This window comes from Electrona antarctica, assembly GCF_951216825.1.
Source record: "Electrona antarctica genome assembly, chromosome: 10".
Lineage (NCBI taxonomy): Eukaryota > Metazoa > Chordata > Actinopteri > Myctophiformes > Myctophidae > Electrona > Electrona antarctica.
The window spans coordinates 51,112,299-51,134,477 of NC_136791.1; the positions used below are offsets into that span (position 1 = coordinate 51,112,299).

At 42.4% G+C, this 22,179-nt stretch overlaps 1 protein-coding gene across 1 annotated transcript in view; it reads right to left on the reverse strand.

The window, feature by feature from the left end:
* grid1a (glutamate receptor, ionotropic, delta 1a) overlaps positions 1 to 22,179 on the reverse strand; it is a 455,767-nt gene that overhangs the window by 11,763 nt on the left and 421,825 nt on the right. Inside the window, 5 exon segments of the mRNA XM_079513136.1 lie at positions 2,945 to 3,140; positions 16,002 to 16,143; positions 18,450 to 18,774; positions 20,769 to 20,927; positions 20,930 to 20,968. Of these exon segments, the coding sequence (XP_079369262.1) occupies positions 2,945 to 3,140; positions 16,002 to 16,143; positions 18,450 to 18,774; positions 20,769 to 20,927; positions 20,930 to 20,968 (861 nt within the window).

Genomic DNA, 22,179 nt, shown 5'->3' on the forward strand with positions numbered 1-22,179 from the left:
TTCAACAGCAATTCAAAGTATTTATCAAAATGGAATCAATGTAGCTGATTTTGCAACTGGAAATAATGGTTAATTGATTCTGTGATCAATATCTATTGTGGCATAATGTGTCAAACTAGGTTCTCATTAAAATCAACTGCTAATTTAAGTAGCCGAAGTGATTTAAATCACCCACCAATTTTATATAAATTCAGACATTCAGGATTATTCCCCTTGGATTGCTCTTAAGCCTGATTTGTACTTAGAAAGTATATACTTTATAAGCAGTGCAGACACATTGTGAGCTTTTACGTACAGTAGATGGGTTATTTTTTACCAGAAATTATGTTATGACCCCATGTCTGAGGCCACGTTTGCCTCATTTTCTTACTAAAGGGAAAACAGTAATGCTGCAACTCCCCACATTGGTGCTGATTATTACAGTCTATTTTATAAAAACAACACCATTAGGGGGTGATTGCACCAAGACGCATTGCTAATTTGCTAGAGGTGCAGATTAAAAAAAAGCCATTGGCAAAACAGCACATCGGGCAAAACAGCGTGGTGTTCCTGTGGAATGGGTCTACATGCACAACCAAGTGATCAAATAATGAACTAGGGATTGGTCCGATTAAACGATTAATCGATTATCGTTAATAGGACCCGAAATCGATTATGAAAATTAAAGGAGCATTCAGTGATTTTAGTGATTTGGAAAACCACCCAGTCCGCCCCGGTAACAAAATGTGCACATGCACGCTCTACAGTGGGGGGAAGTGCAACAGGCCAACAGCATGTGCACCAAGGCCCGCCCCCACTCGATCATGATTGGAGGAAGGCCCCTCTCATCCTGATTGGATGAAGGCTTTGCCACCCGCCACCAAAACTGAAACTAGGGTTTTTTGACCCCAGGGGCTCACTGGGGACAGGGAGGAACTCCTTATATGGTCAGCACACTCTATAGTAGGGAGGATTATCCAGAAAAAAAGAAAAAATAAGCGATATTTAGATTAAGTCAAATCACTGAATATACCTTTAAGAATCGATATATATATATATATATATATATATTCTTTTAATGAAAATCTGTTGGAAAGGCAATATTGTCATCCAAACAGGACAAGGCTATAGGCCTACCAAAGTGTGCCTGGGATGTCTGTGTAGCTGCATGACTGAGAGGAGTGTGAGTGACTGAGGTGGTCTTTACACGAGAACGGTGTTCATCGAAAACGGCTAAATAAAGTATCGTTTGCTGGTGTCCCTTTAGACGAGAAGGGTGTTTTCAGGTGGTGAAAACGCAACAAAGTGAAACCACCTTCCAGAGTGGAAATCTTTGAGAACACCGTTTTATCCCTTCTCCATGTAAACAGGCAAAACGGTGAATCCGCAAAACTTATGACATCATGGCTCACGTTGGCTCACAGCGCATATGTTTATTACATTGATGCAGAGCAATACACTGACACCACGCTAGACAGGAACGCCCAAAAACGTCACATCCGGTTTTAGCCTGGGGTAAGAATTTTCTATGGCTGCCAATGCAACTTGGTCCAATCCTTAATCACATACGGACAAACATCTATGCCGATGCTATCTAACTTGCAGAGGTAGCGTGCCTTGTCCACGGGCAACAGATCTTTCAACGTATGGCATTGCAAATACGTTTGATAATCGCTACTCTGCTCAATATTGTTTTGAAAATGCCGCAAATTGCATTGCAGTGAACGAGCGCAAATCACAACTTCCCCCGGTTGTGGGCGGAGTCACAGTTTGAGCGCTGTTTACACGCCGTGGTGTCAGTGTATATATTATATAATGGAGTTCCTGAACAAGCCTCCCTCCTCGCCTACAAAGCGCTGCTCATCAGCGATGGTGAATGTAAAACCATGATGTAAATAAAAAGCCTTGTGATGGCGCGCTCTGCCTGCATGCTCTGGGCTGCGGCCACAACCACGTTGTGTTCTGGAATCATTCAAAACCCCAATAGGGTTGTGTGAAGGGGTTCTTCTTCTTGAACGTGGGTGACTGGTCTATTTGGCAGCCCGTTACCGCCACCTAGCGACATTATAGCGTTTTCATAAAGTGTGTGTTCTCGTGTAAAGGGTCAATAAAAATTGAGAACGCAACGAGACTTTGCCGTTTTACACTGGTCCAGGGACCACCAGTGGTCCTCATTTAAAAGATGGAGTTAATAACCAAATGGACCCTTATTAACTCTCTAGAGTTAAAATTATTGTTAATCATCTACATCAGGGGTTCCCAAACTTTTTTGACTTAGGTACCCCTTGGGGGGAAGAATTTTTTTTATCAGGTGTCCCACGCTCTGCAAAAAGGTAGTCCCCACTCCCCCTACTGATAGCAACCTTTCAGCACAGTTTTGGTGGTGTTTCATAGACAATGAGGCAACTAACTGCTCAGGCTGAGGATGCAACGTTAGCCGCAGAACAAATATAATAATGTTATCATGTTGAAAATCAGGATGGCTTGACTTAACAGTTCTACTGCCGAGAATTGTTTGATCCAGTGTTGCGCCGCTACGTAATACGACATCCCCGCTATTTGTTTTATGTGTCTAAATCGCATCGCATTAATAATAATAAAAAAAGTCCGCCTCTGAGAGAGCGGCATGTTATGACGACGAAACCGGAAATCGATACTTATGCTGGGCTGCTAGGGCTTCTGGGAAATTGAGTCCAATGCAAGTGGACGGTGGTTTTGTCTCACTACAACAGCCTCCCAGCCCCCTCCATTCTGCTTGTCAAGATGGCGGGTGGTGCGATCGTTCAAAAACAAACTGAGGAACGGATCTGGATCGGATTTTCACGGATCAAACGCCCAAATACTTCAGCGTATGCTCCAAAGGTAATAAAACAATCCAGGCAGCGTAGGATATTTGTGATGTGGCATCAAACTGTTAATTAAACTCCAGAACGTTGAACAAGAACTAGTAATATCGGGCACTAACCTTTTTAATACCATCAGAGGCGCTGGAGACAGAGTTCTCGTGGCCATTGTTCTTGTTGATGGTCCTCCAAAGCTCAGCGAAGGTGCTGTCCTGCTCCAGAGGGTTGGTGCCTTTGGCCCGGAAGTAGTCATAGACAGCAGAGTCCCTCACTGTCCCATAGACCTGGTCCACCTGCTTGGACAAGTCCTGGAAGGACCTGGAGAGACCACGCACGCTGCTTTGTGAGACTCGACAGAAACAATGTGATCGCAGTGAAAGTGTGAGAAAAATAAATTAATTGGAAGAACCAAACACTGCGTGAAAGCAGGAGTTAACGGGCAATTATGGGCACTGTATTTTGCCCGTAAACCTCAAGTTTAGCGGGCATATACAGTAGGGCATTCACTTCTAGTCATTTTTACTAGTTGACTAGTTGCCTAGTTTACTAGTCGACTAGTTGTTTAACTACCTATTATGTAAAAAATAAAATATATATATTTTTTTTTAATAAATAAATATTTGTACATTGAAAAACTGTGTACATGGTGACTATAACTATAATCTACCTGATCTTGAGGACTACAAAATCGGGAAATTTTTTTTTTCTTATCAACTAGTCAACTAGTACCAACAAGGTCGACTAGTGGATTTACTAGTCGACTAGTAAACTAGTCGGGAGTTTACGGGAGTTTGTTGGAAAGTTTAACGGGAGTTTCCTGTCATATACCCATCCGTATTCCAAGCTTTTTGCGCAGTGAAATCAAAGCTATTGTTTTCTTTTTGGGGAGAATAGTGAAAATATTGAATTTTCTCCTAACTAAAAACTCTTCCGATGAAAGGGTTCAGTTCACAATACAAATCTTTATCTGTAACATTTTCTATTAGGAACTTGTGTACAGCAATGATTTGACAGGCAATTAACACAATGTTCATGCCGATAATTTGTTTTTTCACACAGGTACTGCACATTACTGATTGATGTTCACCCACGCGTTCGTCTATACATAATTAGTCTGATTCTTACCTTGGTTGAGTAAGTTGCCCTGAGTCTCGTTTATCAACTCTAATGGACACTATCACAATAATGTGTGTCTCGTATAACAATGTTTCAATCGTTGAATGATTTTCTAGCTTGCCAGATTCAAAGAAAAAAGAATAAAACCAATACTCTAAGTGAAACACCTAGGCCCTTTTTGAAACTAGCTCCTCGCCACTCGCCCTACACACTTCCACTCGGTTTGAGCATAGATATATAAATAACCGAGACGCAATGCAATGCAAGTGGATGGGAGGGGGATTCCGGTGCCGTCTCTCTTATTTATATATCTATGCTCAAACCGAGTGGAAGTGTGTAGGGCGAGTGGCGAGGAGCTAGTTTCAGAAAGGGGGCTAGGTTCCCGAATGCTGTTTGGAGTTCAGCCCATACACTATTTGAATTTAATCCCCATGATGGTTTGCATTGTAGTAACACACAGTGTTTTGCTTTCTTACAATCACTTCAGCCACATTTTCACATTTTGTTCAAAACCTTGGATATAAGTTAGATGGAAGTGCACCACCCAAAATGGTCAGCCGTGATAATCTAAATCTGTAACATGTAGCTAAAGCTGTTCTCGGCTAAATGCAGTGCAATCACTGACACACATACAGTAGAGGTGCTGGATCATTATCGGAGAGGCTTGTTACACAAAGTAAGAAAATCTACAGTATGTACGGTATTCCTTAATTGCTGCAATTCAAATATGAATCCAGTACACTACAAAAATGTAGCCCACAGACATGGGGATTCTGTAAATGAAGACAATTCCATCAGGACAACTAATGCATTGATAGATTTGTTTAAAAATAGTTAAGACGTGGCAGTAGGTTTGGTTTTGTTTTGGGGGGATTAGGTCTGCTTTTATGGCTGCTAGTGAGGAATGCCCCATGGCACCGTAAGGCTGATTAACTCAGTATGTTACTGCACTGCAAAGCATGGGGATTACATTCAAACAACGTGGGCTGAACTATAAACTGCATGCACAAACCTTGAATTTAATCCATTCAGGGCGGGAACCTTTTGGTGTTTTAAGCATTAGCTATTGGAAAATAGCAGATCTACAAGCTCATAGCGCGCCACCGAGTGGCGCGCTACGAGCTTGTAGGTCTGCTATTTTTGAAAAATCGTGAAAATGTGGCGCAAATTTCAAATATATATTCTTTCACAGCGAACGTTTTTAACTCAAATCTTTGCTTCTGGGAGGTCCCTGGAACTACATATTTTCAGATGGGGGTCGGCGGCCAATTCCATATTCCTTGGGGGTCCTTGACATGAAAATGTTTGAGAAGACATTTGTAGAATCGTTCCCAGGTCTAAATGGGTTAAGTTGCAACTGTTAAGTTGTAACTCCCCAAGAAAAAGTTGTTCTTAAATCTGGCAAGCTATAGAGAGGTAACCCACAACCCAAGTTACTTCAAATTCAAGGCAGGTAACAGTGAAAACCAATGCAGACACTCCAGACAGTGCCAATATCATCGTCTCATAGTGCACTACGGAATCATGAAGGCGTTTTAACCACTTTATACTTCAGTTGACCGGCATCCCCCAGGGGTCTAGGCTCGATTTTTCCCTCTACACAAAATCTCTTTGCTGAAAGTAGCAGATCTACGAAAAATCAATCTTGTAGATCTGCTATTTTCGCCGAACGGTTGCCTGTTTTTGCCAAATGTTTGACTGTTATGACATGCCCAGAATAAAGACACTATGGGCAGTATTATGCGTGTCTTAAGTACCAGGTCTTATGACTTAACCCATTTTGGGCGGGAACCCCTTTTGGTGTTTTAAACGTTACGTTAAACTTTATCTATTGGAAAATAGCAGATCTACAAGCTCATAGCGCGCCACTCGGTGGCGCGCTATGAGCTTGTAGGTCTGCTATTTTTGAAAAATCGTTAAAATGTCCCTCAAATCTTTCCGAAAATTGTCATTATTTAGAAGACATTTTTTTTAATTTCGACGTAAGGCCTGAATGGGTTAACTTAAGACCTGGAGGCGTGGTCAATGCTGTTTGGCTATTCTGAGTGGCCAAACAGCATTGACCACGCCTCCAGGTCTTAAGTTAAGTCATAAGACCTGGTACTTAAGACACGCATAATACTGCCCTATAGGTTCAAGTGGTTTAAGGGGGGGGTTGAAGATGTCATTGACCTTAGGTATTGATTATGATCATTCGTATATGAGATGCAAATTATTCTGATGCCAGGGTAAGACTCAGACTAATTAATATCGCTCCAGTTAAGGTCTTGCATGTAAATAGATGTGGGTGTTCTATAGGCTACTGTACGTGGGCATAATCATGTAATGTAGGCTCACCAATGCTCAATGCTGCAAGGCATACGTCCTGCAAAGATAATTGGCAATTTCACACAATATGTCTTCTGTTTTCTTTTTGTTTTTTTTGTGTTTCATTTCGAACCAAATGTTACGATACGCTTCCAATTAGGGTTCACTTCCAATAGAATTTGAATACCAATCTACTGTGAAGATTATAGCTGCCTCCCTGACTGTTGTTCAGCTGATGCTTGACATGTTGATCCGTGCATTCGCTTCATCTTTTCAGTAAATTGGCACATGTGGACAGCACTGAAATGTCTGTACACGTGGAAGCCAAGACTGGCTTCCATCCAATTACCTAAAAGGTGAGAGAATCGAACGGCTCATCTTGAGATAACAATGTTAGACTAATTCAGTCATTTAATTAGCAGTCTATCTGCTGTTGTCGTAGAAAAGGAAAGGATGCAGAGAGAGAGAGAGAGAGAGAGAGAGAGAGAGAGAGATTATTTCACAGATTACAGTTCAGTCTGACAGCTGGAGGTATGGGCCAGTCATTCATTCAGTGTGGGATATTCCACATTCATATTCTTAAAGCTATATTTATTGGGGCTGTGTGTGTTTACTGTGGCTTCTTTTATACATGCACCGTTGGCCGGTCTATAGATTTAACATAAATCAAGTGATTCACAACCTGGGGTGGAAAGATAGTGCAAAGCTGTCACCTTGTGTATTCTAAAACACTGCAAAGGAACAAATCCCAGATAATACAGTATCATTATGTCGCTGTCAGGCAAAAAAACATACTATCTCCATTCATCTTTTTGTTTTGACATAAATGAATTCCTATTTTTAACTTCCCTCAGTGTCACTATTATATTCGCAAAGGAAGCCGCAAAAGATATCCGTTCTACAAGCTCTGAGCTTGTAAAACGGATATCCAAATGACAGATGTGTGAGGATGTTGTCCTACTGTACCAACATAGAGCTGGTACTGTAGAGTTCATGTAAAACTATATACTGTAAATGCACTAGGAACATCTGTCTGGGATATATCCACTTCCTTTAGATGTCTCTCTTGTTCACCTCTCTCGACATCTTACCATAGCATTGAGACGTCCAGATCAATATATCGGGGTCAACCCTCTACCCCTTTGTTCATTAGCTATAATGGCCTAACCAATATCGAAAGAGGTGCAGCAAACACAACCCAGTAGAAAAGTCACTGAAAACACAAGCAGTCTACATTAAACGTAGACAGCTTGGATATAGATGTCATATCCAAGCTGGTTGGACAGGTTGGATGTGAAATGATTCCTCACGAAGGAGGAATAATTCCTCCTTAGTGAGGAGGAATGATTCCTCCAAGCTCTTGTCAAAAGTATAGCCTATCCAAAACATTCACGTCCTTACAGCACTCATTAACAATACAACATCTGGTGTATTTGTTGAAATAACATTCAATATACTGCTTCCTTTTAACATGGAAGGCATAACAGGAATGTTTACCCATTCAAAAAGGAGATGGAACATAGTTGTCTCCACCAGGCCGAAGGCATGGGGAGAGAGTATGTTTTGCACTCCGTCCGTGTGTGTGTGTGTGTGTCCGTCCGTGTGTCCGTGTGTCCTTCCGTCCGTCCGTTACCAGCTAATCTCCGGCACCGTTAACCCGGTCGATGCCAAACTTTGCACACACACTCCCTGGATGCCAACGATGAACCTCTGCCCTGCATTTTCCAGAACGGCCTGTTATAGCGCCACCATGAGGCAGCTTTTCACATTGTTTACCTAAAACTGCACCGATCTGCGTGAAACATTGCATGCACACTCCCTAGAGGCCAAGGACAAACCTTTCACCTGCATTTTCCGCATCTGCCTTTCATAGCGCCACCAGGAGGCCGACTTTTGAAAAACACATTTTTTGATATTACTCCTCCAGATTCTGTCCAAAAATCTCACAAATCGTTACACAGTATCTCTATGGTCATGTGCTCAAGTCGGATCTGTCCGATATTTCATATTCCATCCTAATTGGCTATAATTGGCTTTCACAGTTTGCAAGATTGCCCCGTTTTGAACAAAAGCCTCAAATCATGAACGCAGCATGTAATTTACGTGAAATCTTTCACACATTGTCTTACTAGGCTGATTATATCCCACCCTTTTCACATTGGCCTGTTATAGCGCCACCAACAGGTTGATTTCTGCAAAACACATTTTTGGAACAAAATGCCTCAAGTCATCCAATTGCCATCAAAAGCAAACATGTTTATATTACTCCTAAACATTTTGCCAAACATCTCACACAGTCCTATCCTCCTGGTGGAGACCTGTGCCCAGAAGGGCACTTTTTCTAGTTCATCATCACTTTGTTGTCTCCACCAGGCCGAAGGCATGGGGAGAGAGTATGTTTTGCACTCCGTCCGTGTGTGTGTCCGTGTGTCCTTCCGTCCGTCCGTTACCAGCTAATCTCCGGCACCGTTAACCCGGTCGATGCCAAACTTTGCACACACACTCCCTAGATGCCAACGATGAACCTCTGCCCCGCATTTTCCAGAACGGCCTGTTATAGCGCCACCATGAGGCAGCTTTTCACATTTGTTACCTAAAACTGCACCGATCTGCGTGAAACGTTGCATGCACACTCCCTAGAGGCCAAGGACAAACCTTTGACCTGCATTTTCCGCATCTGCCTTTTATAGCGCCACCAGGAGGCCGACTTTTGTAAAACACATTTTTGGATATTACTCCTCCAGATTCTGTCCAAAAATATCACAAATCGTTACACAGTATCTCTATGGTCATGTGCTCAAGTCGGATCTGTCCGATATTTCATATTCCACCCTAATTGGCTATAATTGCCTTTCACAGTTTGCAAGATTGCCCCGTTTTGAACAAAAGCCTCAAATCATGAACACAGCATGCAATTTACGTGAAATCTTTCACACATTTTCTTACTAGGCTGAGGAATATATCCCACCCTTTTCACATTGGCCTGTTATAGCGCCACCAACAGGTTGATTTTTGCAAAACAGGTTGATTGGAACAAAATGCCTCAAATCATCCAATTGCCATACAAGGCAAACATGTTTATATTACTACTACACATTTTGCCAAACATCTCACACAGTCCTATCCTCCTGGTGGAGACCTGTGCCCAGAAGGGCACTTTTTCTAGTTCTTAATATTATGTCCAAATAAGTCAACAATTATGTCATGTCTTGCTACTGTGTACATTATTCAGCACACACTCATGCTCACGCACGCACGCACGCACGCACGCATGCACGCACGCACGCACGCACGCACACACTCTGGTCTCTGCTGCTGTACACTGCAGCTCGGGTTTTGTAAAATAAAAAATAAACATACAGTATGTGCGTGCAAACAACTGTGTGTGCACACATTGGGCCAGATTCACAACGGAGATTTACGACCAGGTGTAATTGAAGTGCGTAATGAGAGCATATTAATTCGTCCGATCAAGCTCACGTGTCATTCAGCAAAGGTGGCGTAATGACTTCATTTGTGCGGATCACCCGTCTATCTCATTTCGCCTCTTTCCCAAGCGATTCGCCTGGTGTCGCCTGGTTTAATTGAACATCCACGCACATTCCACGCCATATAAGGCAACAGGAAATATCTTTCCTCAGGTGAAAAACGTCATCACAGCCTGCAAAATGCACAGATCCCCAAGCTTACAACAGTGAACACGGTGCTCCGCGATGCACCGCACAGCACGAGCTTGTAGAGCAGTTTATTTTGACAGGCGAGTCTCTCGCAATGTCAACGGACTGAACGTTATAAAGTTTAGGCTACTCTCATAACCAACTCGTTCATTTATTGATTTAAGTTCAAGCTCAGGACCAAGGCTATACTTGGCACTTATATTACCTATAAAGAGCCATTTCTATTGAACAATTGCACACTTGCATTTGCAGAGGTAAAAATTATGTTTTTTTTTATCAGAGCTGCATTGATTAAAACACCTTGCATGCCCGGACCTATTTAATCCATTACTAAAATGTGCCCATCATTTATAGCGCCCGGACCACTTTTACCGGTGCACCGGAAGTTGTTGTGAATGTCTGTGTAGCAGCTAACAATAGCCACACCACTCTAGAGTCAATCGACAACAACGGGAGGTAAGAATAAATCTATCGCGACTAGCGACTGGACCGCGGAGCGCCGTCTAACACAGGATCTTTTTTCATAATTAGACGGGATGATTTAGATCGCGAGTTATGAACGATTTTCGTTTTCGTCCGCTAAACAGGCAGGGAACATTTTCGATGACGTGTCACTGTTGTGCAACACTGAGGATTGGGCAACATATCATTAATCTCCGTCCTATTTATCAATCTCCGCCTTGGGCACTTGACCATGAACTTGACGGAGATCTCCACCCTGGGCCTCCATGGTGTTAATGGGGGGAAGACTGTCCTTTGGATTACTATCAGATCACTGTTGTATATGCTATCTGAATCATGACTATGGGGAATTAATTTGTTCTGGACACGTAGCTTAATCGGATCACCAGCTGATTTTGACAGGCGGGTCTCTCGCACGGACAGATCTTCAAGCAAATAGCATAGCACTTGCCAACTTATTTTGGCACGTGATTGCTTCACTCCTTGGCAGAGGTAAAATTAAAATCAGAAAATTTTCATTATTTGATTTATTGATTACTGGGGTGATTGATTCCCTGCCCTGCTGTCCCACTACAGTACATCAGATTTGGAAAGCAAATGGAATATTGGACATGCATCACAGGACAGATTTAATCCATCCCGGACCAGTTATGCCTTTTTTTCTTCTCTTTATTTTTTTCTGGAGGGATTAATCCGTTTTTGGATGTCGGAAAAGCTAGATTTCATCCGATCCATTTATCCAGTTATTAGGCTATTCGGAGTGTGGCGTTCATGTGATCAATATATTATAAATACCACGACGCAAATGGAGGCTCATGCAGCAAAGGCATGATAGTCTATTTAAACCATTATGTGAAACTGTATTGGCTGCAATCTGTCAACGTGCCGAGCGACCTAATAATTCAGCTCTGAATGCAATTACATAGCCTACAGAATAAATACAAATACAAACCAGTGGAATTTGCATCAGCATAACATAATTATGTTATGCTGATGCAAATAATAAGAAAATGTGTCAACTGCTTAGCTTAAGCTAAGCAGTTGACACATTTTCTTATTTTATGTATGTTGGTGTGGTTGACAAATGCTGGGCACATACATATCTATATATATATATTTTTTTTTGGGGACTATTCATTGATTCAGCATGAAGACTAAAGCATTCTAAATACATATACACATGCCTTGATCACTGGTATGGCACCCTCTGAGCTAACTTGGAAATGAGCGGATTTTACGACCAACATCCGCCAAGTTCAAGTTCATGAATTCGGCGTTGTGAATCTGGCCCATTATGTCTATCTACACAGGTACACATTATGTATAGTATATGCACACCCACTTGCGCACGCACCCACCCACTTGCGCACGCACTTGCGCACGCACGCACGCACCCACTTGAGCACCCACCCACTTGCGCACGCACTTGCGCACGCACGCACGCACCCACGCACTTGCGCACGCACGCACGCACGCACGCACGCACGCACGCACGCACGCACGCACGCACGCACGCACGCACACACACGTAACCCAACTGCTGCTTAGCATTCCATCTCTCTCCGTCCATGTGGCTATTTGCTCAGAGGTAGGCTGACTCAATGTAATCAAATACCAATTTTTCCACCCTTTGGGAGGGGGACAGAGATAGAGGGAACCAAATTGGATTTACTGACAAATAACATTTGGACTGAAGAGAACCTACTCGTTAGGTAGTGTTGTGGGTCAGAAATGATTGGAAAGCATACCCAACAGAGATGAATCTTCGGTCTGCGACTGCCCTATAGCACTTGTCAGTGTAATAGCAATAAGATAACAGTGTAAGACTTATTTTGAGTATGAAACTCAAAATAAGACGTTCTTACTTCGAATCAAGTATTCTGTATAACAGCTGGCCATGTTTCAAACCTACAGCCTTTTGAAGGTTGAGTGCAGACTTGTAAAAAACTATGCAGGTTCTCAATTTTTCACATGGAATTTGAATAGTAGATTTACTCTCTAACAATAATAGAGACATGTCTTTCCTTGATCTCCACTTCTCCTGGCATTATTAGTGTCCTCGAGCGAGACTCCAAACCCAATTGGGTAACTTGCATGGCTGCCTCTGCTGTCAGTGTAATCTAATCCATACATGCTCCATCTAAAAAACAAGGCCTAGGTTTTAGCTAAAAAATTGGGAGATCCCGCTCACTGGCTTGCTTTTAGGCAGCTAAGAAATAAATTCACATCAGCTGTTAAAAAAGCTAAGTCTGACTATTACATAGATGCTATACTGGGCTGTGATTCCCACCCAGCTAATTTTTGGAAAATTGTAAACTCTGTAAAAAACGAAAAAGCTACCTCACTACCTGCACGTATGTGAACGTCGGTCAGTGTGTAGTTTCTGACCTAAATGGTATTTGCACAGCTTTTAACAAACATTTTGCTGCAGCAGGTCACCTCTTTGAAAATGAGGATATTGCAAATATACTCAGAAACGCACATACAGTATGGATGCTGAAAGCCATGTCTCTCATACGGAGAGGCACTGCTCTCACTTCTCCCTGGAACCTTTTTCTTGTAACGATGTTCTTACCGCTCTGCTCTCCATTGACTCCAGAGTCAACAGGGCGGATTGTTTGGACCCCTTTTTTCTTAAATTAGCTGCTCCATTAATTGCAGAGCATATGACACATATTTAAAAATGTTCTGTGTCAACATGCATAGTTCCCAATATATGAAAAATGGCACATATTTCTCCATAAAGGTGGAGATGTTAATGATCCAAATCATTATTAACCACTCTCCAAGCTGTCCTGTCTGGCGAAAACACTGGAGTCATTGGTAAATAATCAGCTCAAAATCTTCCTATATCAACTCAGTCTGACCCCCTTTCCACCGGTTGGTTCCCAATGGGAACTGGTGCAGTTCTTTTTGGTTCTTAGTCCATGAGCTCCAAAATTGGTGGGAAAAACTAGACCTATATTATATTGTTTATAGGATCAATACAAGTAAATTAATACATGATATGATAGTAGCTTTTTCATATTTTCTAGTATTTTGCATATTTTCCTACATAATGTGTAGCATATTTCAAAATGTAAAATTTGTAATACAATAAATCATTGTCTTCGTGTAAGTAATCAACTGGGGAGGTTTCATGGTGATAACAATCTAATATAGGTATGGCTTTGCCCACTCAATTCAAAATTAACGTTCCAATCTTGGAGCTCTGGCTCATGGACTAAGAACCGAAAATAACTGAACCAGTTCCCATTGGGAACCAACCAGTGGAAAAGGGGCCTTTGTAACCCCACTTCAGTCTGGTTTTAGAGCTAAACATAGCACAATCACGGCCACTACCTTAATTGTAAATGACATAGCTTCTGCCATGGACAAAAGAAAACAATGTGCTGCATTATTTATAGATTTATCGAAAGCCTTTGATACAGTGGATTATGCACTCCTTAAATGCACTCCTTTAATTATTTTTCACAGAACTGGGTTTAATGGAAATACTTGCAGGTGGTTTCAGAGCTACTGGGAGATCTCAATGTGTGAAAGCTGGGAGAGCCCAGTCAGGGTTCTTACCCATCTCAAAAGGTGTCCCACAAGGATCGATCCTGGGCCCTGTTTTATTTACCTTATATATAAATAGCATTGCTTTGACTTTAGATAGTTGTCAAGCACACTTCTATGCAGATGACACCATTATTTGTTGCATTGCTGATTCCAATAGACAACTTGCAGCATTAATTTAATATACTTCAAGATGCCCTTAGAGAGCTGAAGCGTCTTCTAAATGCTGGAAAAACTAAATTCATGCTGTTCTCTAGGGCCAGGGGAATTGATTTTAATAACTTTTATATTACTACTGTACCTCGAATGGATCTAACATAGAAAGGGTTGCTGAATACAAGTACCTTGGAATATGGCTTGATGACAAATTTACATTAAAATACCACAATCTTGTCAGTAAACTAAGGCAAAAAAATGGCTTTTTTTACCGGAACAGAGCTAGTTTCCCAACTCCATGTAGGAAAAGGGTTATTGAGGGGTTATTTATTTCTGTGTTGGACTATGGAGATGTCATATATGGAAAAGCTGCTCCTTCTGTCCTCAAGCCCTTGGATGCAGTTTATCATTCTGCTTTGCAATTTATATCTGGTGAACATTACATAACTCATCACTGCATCCTATATGACAGAGTGGGTAGGCCCTCCTTGGCCGACAGGCGAAATAAACATTGGTATCTGTTTATTTTTAAAGCAATTGATGGAACTTTACCGTTGTATATTAAAGCTCTGCTGGATTGGAACCCTGTAACATATAGGACACGCTCCAGTCACATGGCTCACACTAAAGGTCCCAAATGTAAACACAGAGGTGGGGAAAACAGCCTTTTGTTTTAGTGCCCCAAAGATCTGTTCTCCCATAACATACGGTCAATTTAAATCTTTGATTGCAGACTTACCCCCAAAGTGTCTGCAACTGTTTTTAAACATACATGTTGCTACATCACACGATGAGGAAATGTTGCTGTTCTGTTCTGTTTTTGTTTATTGCTTTGAAATGTTGTATTATGTGTATCTCGACGACACTGCAAATGAGGGTGACCTCAATGTCTTTCGAGAATAAATAAAGGTTTGAATGAATGAACGAACATTCACCCACATGCAGGTGCAAAATGCTTTAGGAAAAGGTGACCATTTTTCCAGCATAGGCTACCAATTAACCAACAAGCAAGGCAGCAAGCTTGCTAATGTTCAATGTGCAAACTATGTAACTATGTGTGTTTTATAAAGACAATGCTCTGAGTCCTGACACCATTTCAGCTATACAGTGTAGATCAAAACGAACTTCAAGTAATTCAGTGTTTGACTAACGAGGATGTAGGGTATTGTCTCAATAATTACATAATCATTTAATCGCAATAATTTGAGGTAATCGCAATTATTTTGTGATAATCGTCATAATCGTGTCCATGTTGAAAAATGTTCATACATTAAAAAAGCTAATCTAGATCAGCTGTAGCAATAGCAGATCTATAGATCAGCTATTTCCGCTATTTATTTTTTATTGTTTTTAAATGCCAGTACTTTGTTGGTATATTTCATTTATTTGTCATGCCCCATGCATTTTTCTAATCAGGAAGCCTAAAAGGCAAACGTAATTGTAATTTCTATTCAGAATATTCCAATTTCCAAAGCCAAAAACACAGTTAAATCGTTAATCACAATTACTTGTGTGACAACTAATCGTTAGCCTCGGAAACCCAGACGGTTTTTTTTTCAGGGAGAAAAAAAAAGTCTGGGTCCGAGTCCACTTCAATTCGGCATAGAGTAGCGCAAACATCGCTCACTCTCTGCTGATTTCTGATCGTCTGCACCTTTGTTGACACACACACACACGCACACATGTACACACACGCACACATGTACACACACACACACACACTCCTCTCTCTCTCTGTCGCTCTAAGTAATTAGTCTCATGTCGTGCAGCTGCGCATAGTTTCTCCCGGCGGATCCTGCCGGGAGCTGCCTATGCCATAAAAAGCATAGGTGAGTTCCAGGCTAACTAATCGTCAACTTAAATGTGTAATGGTGACAGACCTACGAGGATGGTTGAGCCTTACCGCACGGTGTTGTCCATGCGCGACACTGTGAGGTAGGCCGCCAGATTGGCCGTGTAGGAGGAGCACACGATGAGCGTAAAGAGCCACCAGCTGCCCATGACGATCCGCAGCGCCACCGATCCCAGAATGGAGTCGCTGCCTGCTGAAACGCAGGAGGCACAGACACCCACACGTATGGGCATACTACAGTATACGCACAGAAACACAAGCACTGAGAATAGACAATAAACCCCTTATAATATGGGTTATAAACATTTTCACGATTTTTCAAAAATAGCACACCTACCTCTGCTATTTTTCAATAGCTAAAGCATAACATAATGCTAACACCAAAAGGGGTTCCCGCCCAAAATGGGTTAAATTGCTTTATATTCCTTTCGCTGATATAGAGTTTTTGTTCAGTAATAGCTCTATCTCTTACAATTTTACAATTATAATTACAATTTAGGGTTAATCTAGAGCAATTTACAGTAAGCAAATTACGATGTTCAGGTCAGGATACCAATTTCAGGAGAAAGAACCCATGCAGGATACAAGATAAACAAGTGAAATAAACAAGTTCTCTCCAAGTAAATGGGTTGCTTGGATACAATTGGAATCCAACCCCGACATATGTTGGCTAAGGCACAGCCTTATGTCCTAATCTGGGGTAAATTCCAGAACACTTTTATTGTGATCCTGCTAATCAGTATCCATGTAGAGTCTACATGGTACATTGTAGACCAAAGAATCCTCACAGGCTGAGGCTATACAATGCTTGTGTTTTGAACAATACCTCCCAAATCTCTTAATCTGTGTTGGCAATGTACTCATTAATCGGCATTCTTTCATGTCATTGTTTAAGCCTCCATATAAACATTCCATCTGTTTGCTCAGTTAGACAGCAACAGATCTGTTCAACTGATTATGACTATCACATTAGCTGTTCTGTTCCTTTCTCACTTCCTCTCAAATACGTCTCCCCCTACAAATTCTTTTTTTGGCATAAATTAAAATGTTGAGGATTTAACTGATCAGAAAATTGCTTCTGAAAGATGTGTGGTAATGAAAACATTATTTGTGTCAGTGTCAGTCAATTGATGGCTCTGCACCATTAGGGGATAGTCATGACTATGATTCCCTTCATATGACATGAAAAAAACCGAAAGTTAAAACAAATCAAATGGCAGTCCCTCAGTCCAATTTGGCCACATATGTCATATAGTCATTATGTGCATTTTAAACTCTGTGCTAACATCACAGCATGTGAGTTTTAGGGGGCTTTTGGATGTACAACTTTTGGAAATTTGGATCTTGATCTTATATCCAACCACACACGTTTGGCCCACAATTCTGTCAGCTCTGTAATTGATTGATTAATGCCTCTGATTATAAGGCAAAGCGCTCTCTTGGCAAGGTTCAGATTAGTTACTGATTAGTGAAGGGCAAATCGAAAGGGTACGTCTCCCTGACCTCCTTATGGGATGAAGGAAGGGCAATCATTGTCCAAGATAACTGCCTTTCGAGGAAAATCTGTGTGAGCATGTATGTGTGGGCGGTCAGTCTCATCTGTGCTAACCTTAAAACGAAGCTCGATCACGTGCCAGAATATCATTATCAAATCATCAGGGAAAATGTGCGTGCCAAGTTTCTGGTGTCTAACTATGCTTTGCTAAACATCAGCAGTCAGATCCACATCAAAGGGCCTTGCGCCATGGAAAACGCTATGCCCTTGTGAATCAAGAAATGCCAGTGGAGGCATGCGAGCCAAAAAAAGAGAAGGGGAAAAAAAAGAAAGAATTCAGCTTTTCCAAAATATAGTCGCTGTTGGGCTCAAAAAGGCTGTCGGGAAGTGAGCCAGACTTTGATAAATGTAGCCAAGGCTTTAACGTCAGTTGCTGAGCTAGTCATTTATCCGCATTGGAAATACCTGGATCACAACCAGAGCCAAAAAAAAGGCATGATATTCTCCCAGACAAGGGCACCTTTAGGAAAGGCCAGTTTGGCTGTCATATCTGAAATGGTATCACTAGTCCTGTGGCTGTGTAGTCTTTATAAAAGAAATGTGTTGATGTGATATTTTATGACTGTGTTGGCATACATGGCTATTCTACTAGTGGAGGCACTTTTCCACCTTATCAATTTCACGTGCATCATCTCAGAAAAGATATACCCTTCTCGGTTCTACCATACAAAGCCATGCTGTACAGCATAGCTTGATGCAAATGTCCTGAATGATATAACGAATCCTAGTACTAGTATTCAGTGGTAGTTCAGGCTTTTTTTGTGCATGTTTTGATTCTATATATTGTCTATACTGTAGGAGAAAACTAAGACAATACTCTTGTGCCGAGCAGATACACAGTGTGCGGGTGTACCTTATTGCTTTCATATATTGTCTTTAGAAAGACCAAGATACTGTCTGACACCTCACCCATCCTCCCCTCCCTCCCTCTTTGTCCCACCCACCTTGTTGCACGAAGGCACCGTAAACGATCCAGATGGCGCTTTGGAGTGAGGTGGAGACGGACGGGTGGCCTCCCGCGGTATTCTGGGAGCGCACCGACTGGATGCGCCTGAGCAGGAAGATCATGATGCCCACCACGGGGATGGCGGCCGCGATGCACGCCCACACCGCCAGGTCAAACGGAGCCAGCAGGGAGAAGATGTTGATCTTTTCCTCTGACTTGCGCATCAGGATCCCCACCGAATAGTCCAGGTAGCGCTTACTGAAGTCCACCACGCTCTCTCGCTCCGGGGTGATGGTGATGGCTGATAGGGCCAGGTCTGCTCTCTGCGGCGGGAGAGAGAGAGAGAGCAATTGTAAAGTTTTTGAACTCTGCCCACATTATTCGCACAGCCTCTCTCCTCTGCTGCGTGTTCAATCGATGTTTCATCTTGGAATGAAATCTAGCATGTTCAGTTAACATGCATACGGTTTAATCTTGAAATTGAATCTGTCGAGATCAACTCGCACACATGCAAGTACACGCACGCCGCATGCACACACAATGCATATATATAATCCTGAAATTGAATCTGTATTAGATCCATGATATTGTGTCTTGTCATTTTACCGTCAGGTTCCACATAAATCACTGTGTCATAAAGTGAACATGATGAGTTTGGGTTCCAACAGTGGTGGGTGCCCGCAAGATGGGGCCATGAATATACGTTCATTTGATAAGCAATGATAACCCCCATGGTCAGATCAGTGGTTCATCATCCGCTGACTCCCTTGGAGCTCTCTTAACCCGTTTTGGGCGGGAACCCCTTTTGGTGTTTTAACTAAGCATTATGTAATACTTTAGCTATTGGAAAATAGCAGATCTACAAGCTCATAGCGCGCCACCGAGTGGCGCGCTACGAGCTTGTAGATCTGCTATTTTTGAAAAATCGTGAAAATGCGGCACACATTTTTTAATATATTTTCTTTCAGAAGACTTTTTTTTTTTTTTTTTGAGTGGTGCAAACCACTCCAACAACCAGCTTTGTCTGTATCTATGTGTCTATGTATGTGTGTACCTGTACGTGTCCCCACGCATGGTGAGCATGGTTGCTATGGTTAGTGTGTGACGTCACTGCACCACTCAGTTCACACGGGTGTGATTTTTTTTTTTACGTCAGGCCTAAATGGGTTAAAAGAGTCCCTTCAACTGGCATGCACAAGACTATAGCTTTCATCTCTCTCTCTCTATTTCTATATAAGCACACACCATCCATCTCTCTCGCACGGGCATATCTGTGGACACCTGCTGCTGTGGAAAGACCCAGTGACACTAATCACATTGCGACTGTTGAGAGTGAAACAGCACACCCTCCTCACTCGGGCCATAATCAGAGACACTCCGTCACAGGAAGAGTGATAGGCTTCCCCCCCTAGCTGAGCGAGATTAGCATGAGATTGTAGGGCTGACAGCTTTGACAGTTCACATGGGGTGCCACCATGCCATTTCTCCTATTAGCCACAGGGTAAGATTTAAGCTAGGTCTATAATATATGAAGGGAAAATGCAGACATCCTTCAGGATACTGAAATAATATGTGTCAATTTAACTCTGTGTGTGTACATTTGTTGCATGTTTTTACAATAAAGTCAATAAATTAACATGTGCTCACTGTGTAGGTGTATTGTAATCCATTCTCATACCTGTCAAACTATTTCAAAAAGTGAGTGACACCCATAGCCACAACAACCAGAGGGAGCGACCACGATCTGGTTCTCCCTACATTTTTAGAACAAACTCAAATTAAAACTCTACTACTCCGCCACCACAATATGGAATGCCCTGACACCATCCATTAAACGATGTGTATCACTGGTTTCTTCCCAAATTGGTCTGAAAAACATCTGTCATCTGTCATAAGGGGAGCTAGTTCTATTTCCCTTTGAAAGGAGGCAACCAATGCCGTCATTTCTTCCCCATTTACTCTAAGCTGTACTGTTTATATTAGTTGATGACATGTAGTAATGCGTAATATTTGATTAAATAAATACAGTCTATTGAAAAATAATGGATGAGACGAGGCAAAGGAGAGGGGCCGTTGCCAATCTGTCACTTTGTTTTCCCCCACTGGCTCACAATGTATTCATATGCACAAATGCCACAATCATTAAAGACACTTGCATGTATACACTGGCACCAGCGTATAACAGATTTTGAAGGCACAGTGTGTGGGCTCAGACCATCATCTACTACAGTATCTGAATTCTGAGCATTATTGTGATGCTTTTCGTTCTGAACTGACATCTGAACATGAACTGGACTGCTTTCAAATAACAACTGACCTTGCCAATGAGGTCCCCGATCATGCCATTCCAGGATCCGTTGGGGAGAGCTGCCCCATACTTGCCATCTCCCACCTGGTAGATGTCATACTTGAAGCCCAGGATCTTGGCGAGGGCGTCCAGCACATCGATGGAGAATCCCTTGTATCTCTTGGGTTTGGGCCCAGAATGTTCTCTGCCACCATAACAAACGGCTCTTCCTGCTCAAACAAATACAAAGCAAAGAAGCAGGAGAAGGGGGGGTTTAGCTTTTGGGGGAATGCATTACTGTTTCGGCAGAGTATATTATTCTGGCGAGTAAGCTCGAGGCATTATGGCACAAGAATAATGCTGAGTGATGTGAACGTGCATTTTCAGTCTCGGAGCCCTCTCATTTATCCTCAGGCCTCGGAAGACAGTGTGCAGTGTACTTAATCACGAGCACGCTATTTGTCATGGCGCTCCATAATCTCCTCGGCATCTGATCGACGGCGAGGATACGTTCCATCATCTTTCAAACCCAGGGAGAAGGGTGGGGTGGGGGGGGGGGGGGGGGGGGGGGTGACGTGACACCTTTATTAACCCATTTTGTACTGAGGTCGATAAAAAAAGGCTTCTAATTCAAAACATTTTTCTGAAAAACCTATGTTTCTATATGTCAGTGGTGCTCAACCTTTTTCATGTCAAGGACCCCCAGAATTATCTCTATTGGGCCACGGACCCCCGTCTCAAAATATGTAGTTCCAGGGACTTCCCAGAAGCAAATATTTTAGTTAAAAATGTTCGCTCTGAAATATATATTCAATGATTTGCGCCACATTTTAACGACTTTTCAAAAATAGCAGACCTACAAGCTCGTAGCGCGCCACTCGGTGGCGCGCTATGAGCTTGTAGATCTGCTATTTTTCAATAGCTAAAGCATAACATAATGCTTAAAACACCAAAAGGGGTTCCCGCCCAAAATGGGTTAAGAGCATCTGTGGTGCTCCACGTGAATCTCCAACTACAGATTTATGTTAAAACCATTGTTTTGTGAGTGACTGTTGACCCGCAACACATGGGTGGCGTCATGATGACGACGATGATGCTTCATCATAAGCCAGAAATTGCCACTGTAAATTTACTGCACCCAAGCATGTCTCTCTCTTCTTTATGGGTTGAAATTGTCAGGGTTGGAATTAAATGGGAAGAGGAGAGAGGGAATGAGCCTCCTACAGTGGCAGAGAGAGAGGGAGAGGGAGAGGGAGAGGGAGAGGGAGAGGGAGAGGGGAGAGGGAGAGGGAGAGAGAGAGAGGGAGAGGGAGAGAGAGAGAGAGAGATGAGCCTCCTACAGTGGCACACACAGAGAGAGAGAGAGAGAGAGAGGAGAGAGAGAGAGAGAGAGAGAGAGAGAGAGAGAAAGAGAGAGAGAGAAGAGGAGAGAGAGAGGGAA